At 47.3% G+C, this 8558-nt stretch overlaps 3 protein-coding genes across 3 annotated transcripts; 1 reads left to right on the top strand and 2 right to left on the bottom strand.

Annotated features, from left to right (window-relative positions):
- Positions 1 to 530: 530 nt before the first annotated feature.
- On the top strand, positions 531 to 4562 carry CCR75_001752 (uncharacterized protein; the record flags this gene model as incomplete). Its single annotated transcript, XM_067959853.1, has 1 exon — positions 531 to 4562. One exon carries the CDS (start codon positions 531 to 533, stop codon positions 4560 to 4562), a length of 4032 nt encoding a protein of 1343 aa, XP_067821315.1.
- A 666-nt stretch (positions 4563 to 5228) lies between these two features.
- CCR75_001751 (uncharacterized protein) lies at positions 5229 to 6092 on the bottom strand (the record flags this gene model as incomplete). Its single annotated transcript, XM_067959852.1, has 2 exons — positions 5229 to 5843; positions 5907 to 6092. 2 exons carry the CDS (start codon positions 6090 to 6092, stop codon positions 5229 to 5231), a joined length of 801 nt encoding a protein of 266 aa, XP_067821314.1.
- A 144-nt stretch (positions 6093 to 6236) lies between these two features.
- Positions 6237 to 7664, bottom strand: CCR75_001750 (uncharacterized protein; the record flags this gene model as incomplete). Its single annotated transcript, XM_067959851.1, has 1 exon — positions 6237 to 7664. The coding sequence occupies one exon, from the start codon at positions 7662 to 7664 to the stop codon at positions 6237 to 6239; it is 1428 nt and encodes a 475-aa protein (XP_067821313.1).
- Positions 7665 to 8558: the final 894 nt, after the last annotated feature.

The following is an 8558-nucleotide window of genomic DNA, read 5'->3' as shown; positions in this document are numbered from 1 at the left end:
AACGATTAATGGTAGAACTAATAACTTATTGCGTCAATATTAGCAAATTTGGTAACATTGGAACTGTTAAGTCAAAAGTAAATAAAAATAATAATTTTGTACTTTTTTATGTATCTCTTCTCGGAAAATTATATTTATGATTCCTCTAATAGGAAATAATATTTATAAAACAGTACACCCCGTTAAAAGAACGATCCGTTACTTTAGTGGTTCTTATCTTTAACTTCAGTGATAATCTTGTAAGCCTTATTTCAATAGTTATTGTTTAGTAAACATGCCAACGGCTTGAATTAGCTCACTAAACTCTCAGGAAATTCAACTAATTGACTAGAATAGTGAAAGCAACACTAAGTTGGGAGTTTCCCAGAAAATGGTTAGAATCAGGCTCAATGCAACGCTTTTCATTAAATGGTGTGAAGTTCCGTATCTTTTTACTTGCGTCCGTTCAGTCCGCAATCTAAAGATCATAGCAACATTGCCGACCATCACTCGGTATCCGCATTCGTTGGACTCCTTGTCGTCTCGCCACCATGTTGCTTAAGGTCATCCGAGCCGAGTCTCTGGTGTCCGCCGACGCAAATGGCAAGAGCGATCCATTCGTGCGCGTTTTCTATGACGGTAAGGAGCTCGCGACTTCGCCCCGCGTGAAAAAGTCGCTGAACCCGCGATGGGATTTCCCAGTGACGATCACTCTTGTTCATGCCGGGCCCTTGGACGTTGAGCTCGAAGTGCTTGACAAGGACGAGCTTTCTCAGAACGATTTGCTTGGTGCCTTACGCGTCTCCTTCCCCGAGTGGCGTCAACTCGTGGAGGAATACCAAGCGCGTAAGCAGAGAAGAGAAGCGCCTCTTATTCGCCGCCGAGGGTCTCATGCGCGTCCGCCGAGCACCCGCGGTGCCGCCGAGCCAAGCACCGACCATGCCAGTTCTCGCTTTGACAAGAACGTACCTAGTGCTGCGTGTCAGAGACGAACAAGGTCTTTGCACTCGAGCGAAGACGATTACGAGCCTCCGTCCACGATCCAAGCCGCTGTCGCGCCCAAGGAGCTGAATATTGCACCAATGGACGGAGAAATGGTTATTAAACCTGTGTTTCTCTGGTGTCGACTCGTCAAGGGCTCGACCGCGCAAGGACGGATTCTCTGTAGCGTACAATACGAAGAGAAAGACCTCAAGTATCTATGGAACCATCCGTCCGGCACGAGCATCCAGGAAGTCTTTCTCCCGCAAAACCCACGCTTTCAAAAGGCGTATTGCCAGTTGCCTCGGAGCTGGCATCCGGATGTCGCGGTGCGCCAGGATGAACTCACGGCCATGCACGCTGGCACGCCCAAGGATTGTTTGTTTCCGTGGCACGAAAAGTTGCTGCACATGGTCGAAGAAGTGACCGTGACGTTCCACGTGAACGAGTCGAATCAAGGCGTGTTGGCCACGCTCGTGCTCACCAACTACCGTATCTGGTTCGTCCCGTATCGACGCGTACGAGGACTGCTTCATGAAGACGTCCATACTTTACCCGTGAGCAAGATTCAAAAGGCGTCGATCCAGCAGCAAAAGCGCAGCAATAACCACGTCGTCACGGTGTTGATATTAGACAATATGGACGCAGGACACTACCACGTGACGCTCTCCCCCATTGCACGTCTACGAGATTCCGTCCGTGACTTTTCCCGCGATGCTGAGCTGAAGCGTGTCAAGACGCTGCATCATATCGTGCGGGAGATTGAGTGGCTACAGATTGAAAACTGTTTCTGCTCGCCAGATGATTGGAACCACGTAATCGCGTCGGAAGGTGACTTGTTGCTCGAGAATGATTTGCTTCAGGATGGGCCGAAGCACAGCAGCTTTATGATGCCTCCACTCATGGTCCGCGCGCTATCACACAATTACAGCAAGTATCCGAAACATCCGTTTCGGAAGGAGAACACTGGACGATTGAGTGTGAGTGCTGGACCACTAGAGCGGCCCAAGATCAAACCCCAACCAAGCGAATTTGCGGCGTTTCGCTCACCAACCCGAGAGAAACTTTCGAATCACTTTCAACTCGCAATGAGACGGCGAATTCGTTACAATCCAGACGTCGAGTTTACGCGACAAGGGGCATTGAGCCATCCTCGGTGGCGCCAATGTGACTTGAACGTGCACTATCAATTATGCCCGACGTACCCATCGTTTCTCATGGTCCCTAGTTGCTTAAACGACGAGATTATTCAAGCAGCTGCATGCTTTCGCAGCAAAAGTCGATTTCCAGCGCTGACATGGATCCATCCGCGCACGGGAGCGCCTTTATGTCGAAGTAGTCAACCCAACACGGGCGTCTTGCGTAGTACGAATTCAGAAGACAAGAAATTGATCTGGGCGATTCGTGATGCAGCTGTCTCTGCAGACCAGGCTACAAACCTCATACAAGCACTACCGAAGAAGAACAGCATTGTACATATTGTGGACGCTCGGCCAGAGATTAATGCCAAAAGCAATGCGCTAGCTGGTAAAGGGCATGAATCTGTCCGACAGTATGATCGGGATGGCACCTCGACGGCCGCAATCACGTTTATGGGCATTGATAATATTCACGTCGTACGGAACTCGCTCGCAGGCTTGGCACAAGCGCTGTATGTCGTGGAAGATTCGAATTTTTTTGGGGCTGTGCAAAAGAGTCGCTGGTTGGAGCACATTTGCAACATTTTACAAGGTGCAAGTGAGGTTGCCACGCATCTCGAACGTGGGGATGCTGTGCTAGTGCACTGCAGTGACGGATGGGATCGCACGGCACAGCTTTCGGCTCTTGCTCAGATCATGCTAGACCCGTACTATCGCACCTTGGAGGGTTTTGCCATGCTGATCGAAAAAGATTGGTGTTCGTTTGGCCACAATTTTCAAAAGCGATGCTCTCATCCGACTTCTGACCAGACGTCACCCATTTTTTTGCAATTTATTGATGCCGTCTACCAACTCACTCTTCAATTTCCGACACATTTTCAATTCAACGAGCTCCTGCTGTCGTCTGTTGCCGAAGCAGTTTACTCGTCGTGGTATGGGACGTTTCAAAAAAACTCGGAGAATGAACGCCGCCACTTCTTATCAAAGATCTCAAGTGTTAGCGTGTGGAATGTCATACGGGCCACGACGGATCAGTTCCTGAATCCGCTGTTTGCTGGTGGAGAGGTCCATGCGTCGAGTGGGTCCACAATGGAAGCTATGCTTCCCGTATGTCGCGTGCGTGTGATGCAGCTGTGGGTTGGTCAATATCAAAAAGCCATAGGACATATGCGACTGCAGCAGCGAGAATTTGAAATGCTACAGCTTATTCGACAGCAAGAGGCTGATCTTACCCGTCTGTATGCAGCATTAACGAGCAATCAACAGCTTGAGTTACGTGCTGGCCAACTGCGTTCGGACATTGCAAAGCTTTCTCGCAGTATGAATTTGAAGTACCCCGATCAACAGACGACACCATCCAAGAAAGTGGAAAAAAAGCGACTAAAGGCAAGCTTTGATGTGGCTCCGTTGTTAGACTCGAGTACGCAAGAAAGCGTTGGATCCCGCAATTTCCAAGATTTAGCGAGCATTGTAGCAATGGGAACAGCCGGAGCTGCGGCAAAATCAGCGGCACCGGCTTCTTCTGAGAATATCAATCTGGCGCAGATGCTTAAGCGTGCCAGTATCGAAGCGAGTTCGGATTCGCCAACGGCAAAGACCATCAGTGGGACGCCATCGCAATCACTAAATGGGCCAAAGTTTAGGCGGCACAAGTCGCTTACAAGCCGCATAAGAAGCGAAAGCCTCAAGAATCCGTCAGGTAACGTGGCAGGGCAGTTGATGGAAGGAGCTTATGATCGAGGAATAAGTGAATCAATGCAAGTTGGCTCGACGACGCTTCCGAATCCTGTACTTGAGCAAGAAGGGCACCAGCGCTTGACATCACCATCCCGTCGGAATGAATTAAAGTCGGATCTTCGTCACCTCGAGTCTCAGCTGTCAATGCTTAATCACCAAGTTGCGATTAAGGAAGGCCTCGCGAATCAGACCATGCGAAAATTTCGGTGTTATAACTACAACCTCCCACAGACGGCATTATTTACTGATAACGATGCGCTTTCTCCAAGCAGTTGCAAGAAGATTCGACTCGGCGGTCTTAATAAAAGCAAACCACAACCTTCGCCAAAAACTACATCCTCGCCCTCGTCGTCTTCCTCGCCAAATTCGGGCTCTTCATCGGATTCAGCTAGAGTTAGTAATGATCTTGGTGACTCTAGTTCGATGGAAGGAGATGCTCACAACTTTACACCAGGGAGCTCACCGCTGTTAGGTACAGACAAGGTCATTTCAAGAGGCAATTACTTAAGTTCACAGCCAATCTGGGAGCGCAATGAAGACGCGCCATGCTGCAAACGTTGTAAAAAGAAATTCAAGGCCCTTTTACGCAATCGACACCACTGCCGCTGCTGTGGATACGTTTTTTGCAGTCGATGCACAAGTCACCGCATGAGTTTGCCCGATTTTGGCTATTATGATGTCGTTCGAGTGTGCAAAGTCTGTTACAATTCCGGCGAGGATGGATGATTGATTAAAAGGGATCAGCAATACGTTTTGGCAGAGCAGGGTCACATCACTTGCAGCTTACAACCTTGCCACTTACAGAATTCAATGATGCAGCAGTAATTATTTTGAAGATTGAGACCATATGACAGAGCATGGCTTCAGTTATACACTTAATACCAAGTGGCGAAAAGATCTGCGACTATAAAGAAGCATTTTGTAAAAACAAAATGCGCGCTAGGATGTTACAAATGGTTTTGCATCAAATTGGAGCTTATATGTCAGCAAACGAAGACTTTGCGTCTCAAATTTGGCTCGAGCTGTGAAAAAGTTATTGTGATGACGAAAGGAAAGACTGGAATTACAGAATATACATTTGCAAAGACCCCTGGCGTTAAGAAGTGCAACATCTTGGCTTGGTTGGCATTTACGAATACCACAATTCCCTCCCGTTTTTCTGCCCGACGCGCTCACACTGATATTCTCGCTTTGAAGCAATACAAATATTTTAAATACAAATTTGCTGTCGGCATCAAGAGATTACGTCGCAACATGGGTTTGTGCAGTATGGCAGCAGCATAATCGTAAGTACACCGAGGAAGAGCGAAGGCGAATTTTGACTAGAAAGATATTTTTTTACTCGAGATCACGGACCGAAGGTTACACAAGGTAACACTTGACGAGGTCCATTTAAAAAGTACAATTCTTACATGGAATTGCAAAACTTAATGGAGCCGAGTCATTGGGACGAGCTGTAATCGTCTCTTTTGAATATTGTGCGTAAAATGCGCGTCGAGCATTCTCCGTGTCATTGCTTGAAGAAAAATGCCATACATTTGACAAGAAAAACAGCACGTCTCCTGACTTTGCCGTCACGGGTTTACTTGCATGCATTTTCAAGTGCTCAACGTTTTCTTCGTTCTGTCTGGATGAAGTACCTCGCGATACAAACTGAAGCGCACCATTTTCTTCCGTCACATCGTCCAACGCGATCCATGCCGACACGTAAGGGGAAAGTGCCTCACGATGGACGCACATACCAAGCTGCTCGTCATCGTCTCGATGCCATCGAAATTCCACGTGGCTTTGTGGAGGTTTCACCACGTAGTGCTCGTTGAAGAAATACACATTTGTGAACGAGTCGTTGTGGTCAAGAGTAGCGAACAATTGTCGAGCAATTGCTGGCAACTTGACAAATAGTAAGGACGCAAATGTTTTTTGGTTGGCAGCTGTGGTCTTGATTTGTTTCTCGCGAGCTTGCAAATAGCTGCCGGAAGCGATTCGTGCGGGGTCGCTGTCGTGAATCTGATCACAATATCAGTATATCGGTATTGCATAGGCCACAAAGTGGTAATTTCAACGACTTACTGGATACTGTGACATGACATCTATGACGCAGCCCTGGGCAGCTATATCCTCGGCCGAATTCTGAGCGTAGAGCACGTTGCACTCAGATTGCAACACAAGCAACTCGGAAGCCGATAAGAGGTTAGCAACTTTCACCCAGCCGTGAGTAGCGAATTGTGAGTCAAAACCCGAAAGGCGAGTGCTCATATGTTACGAATTGAACGGAATTTTATATCGGTACGAAAATCGCGAAACCTCTGTGAAAGAATACCAACCCCAACTATTACTATTAGGAAGTAGTCGTTCGATGTTTAAAGTGAGAAAAAAGTGTGAGTACAATTATTGCTTCATCTAAAAGGCCAGATTGCCCGAGATGACTTCAGCGTGGCCAATCACATAAACTTTTGCGCCCAAGTTGGAAATTTCCTCGTGTGGTAAAATGTTGCGACCGTCAAAGAAAAACGCGGGTTTCACCATGTGGTTGTAAATCCTACCATAGTCAAGCGTTTGAAACTCGTCCCACTCTGTTAGCGCAGCAACCGCGTGCGAGTCCTTGGCAGCTTCGTACGGGTCCGAGTACACGGTCAGTAACGTGTCTACGTTGGGAAACGTCGTCTTGTTTACCCCCTGGTACTCTAGTTCATGCATCAAGTCGTCAATCTTCACTTGTGGGTCGTACACGGCCACATGAGCCTTTTCTTCGAGCAAACACTTGATGATCGTCGCCGCAGGCGTCTCGCGCACATCGCCCGTATCTTTCTTAAATGCAAACCCAAAAATGCAAATTTTCTTATTTGTGACGGTATTAAACATCCGACGGACCATTGTCGTCGCAAATCGCATTTTTTGGTACTCGTTAATATGCACGACTTGACGCCAATACTCGGCAACTTCTGGGAGGTGAAAGCTCTCGGCCAAGTATACCAAATTCAAGATATCTTTCTGGAAACACGAGCCACCAAAACCAACCGAAGCGTTGAGAAATTTGCTGCCAATACGATCATCGGCACCAACGGCACGGGCGACTTCGTGGACATTGGCCCCCGTAGCTTCACATACGGCCGAGATGGAATTGATGCTGGAAATACGCTGCGCTAAGAGCGCATTGGCCACGAGTTTCGACAGCTCGGAAGACCAGACATTGGTCGAAATGATGCGCTCTCGTGGAACCCAATGCGCATAAATGCTCACAAGTTTTTCAACTGCCGCATGCCCTTCCAGCGTCTCAGCACCGCCAATCAAAATACGACTAGGCTGCTGCAAGTCATCAATTGCAGTGCCTTCCGCCAGAAACTCGGGATTTGAGAGCACTTCAAAATGTAGTCCCTTGGAATTCGCTTGCAATACCGCTTTGATACTTTCCGAAGTACGTACCGGTACAGTCGATTTTTCCACGACCACTTTACCGGTAATCGCTACATCGGCGATCTTTCGGGCACAAGCTTCGCAATTTTTCGTGTCCGCAGCACTCCCGGCACCAATGCCGCCGGTTTTCGTTGGTGTGTTTACGCAAACAAAGATAATATCGGCTTCATTGATGTACTTGTCAATGTCCGTGGAAAAAAAGAGATTCTTATTGCGACGGGCGTCCACTAAATCTTTCAATTTAGGCTCATAGATGGGAATGTCGTCTGGAGTATTCCACTTGGCGATTTGCATCTCACTCACGTCCACAACTACGACCTTGATATCTGGGCAATTGTAGGCGATCACGGCCATCGTGGGTCCGCCGACGTACCCGGCGCCCATGCAGCAAATGGTCATTTTAAACTCGGACATGGCAGTTCTCGTACGTGGTGAATTGAATACTATGCCTTACGAAAAGGCGGTATATGTCGCCTTTTCAACGAATGAGCGTCACAGGATCTTTCGATTTCGTTCCAAAATCCAGAACTAGTACCGGTAACAACGGTAGAACAATAATTTAGATAATAGAAGCATCTTTATTACTATCCCGGAGGACCTTTCTAGTCAATTATAATGGGGCATACTGCTTTTATAAAGGAAACTATTTGAGCTCTATACATGTATACAGATAGATACAATAATTTTTAGCGTTTACTTTAAAGAAAGTTTATTACCTCGTGCAAATCCTGTTGTCCGGATAAGCCCCTACAAGACGAATGAAGCAACAAAGCCTCATCAGAAGCACCGATGAGTACAATTTAGGTAATCATTGTCCTTACAAGCTTCGATAACAACCTTTTGCATAACACAATGAAGGGAAAAGTCGCACAGAAAACTAATTGTCCGCATTCCCGTTCACCAAGATCTTCATCATTCAAAACATCAGCATCTGTACGACCATTCTGTACGAAGACGTGCCGTATTCGTTCACATCGACGAAGTGTAACAATAAATATCTCTACAGTGTACGAAGCGAGCACGACAATCTGTCCGTTGCTGTAAAAAAATGCAGCGTTGACAGTCGTCCAGGTGACCTCCGCTTCTTCTTTATCCAATTTTAGCGCCTAGTCGAGTGCGTACCGCAATTTTAAATCTAATTTAGTCAAGAGAGTCCTTTGATCGACAGCATAGTTCGAATCGCTGACATGACTTAGGAACAGTCAATTCCACAACTTGTAGGGACTCGACATCTAATGCTCGTGCACGGCGGACGCTAATGCGAATTGCATACGATAAAGTACACGCTCTGCTGCGTAACGCACTCGT

Source organism: Bremia lactucae, linkage group LG5 (genome assembly GCF_004359215.1).
Source record: "Bremia lactucae strain SF5 linkage group LG5, whole genome shotgun sequence".
NCBI classification, from domain to species: Eukaryota; Oomycota; class Peronosporomycetes; order Peronosporales; family Peronosporaceae; genus Bremia; species Bremia lactucae.
This window is presented reverse-complemented; position numbering and strand designations above follow the sequence as displayed.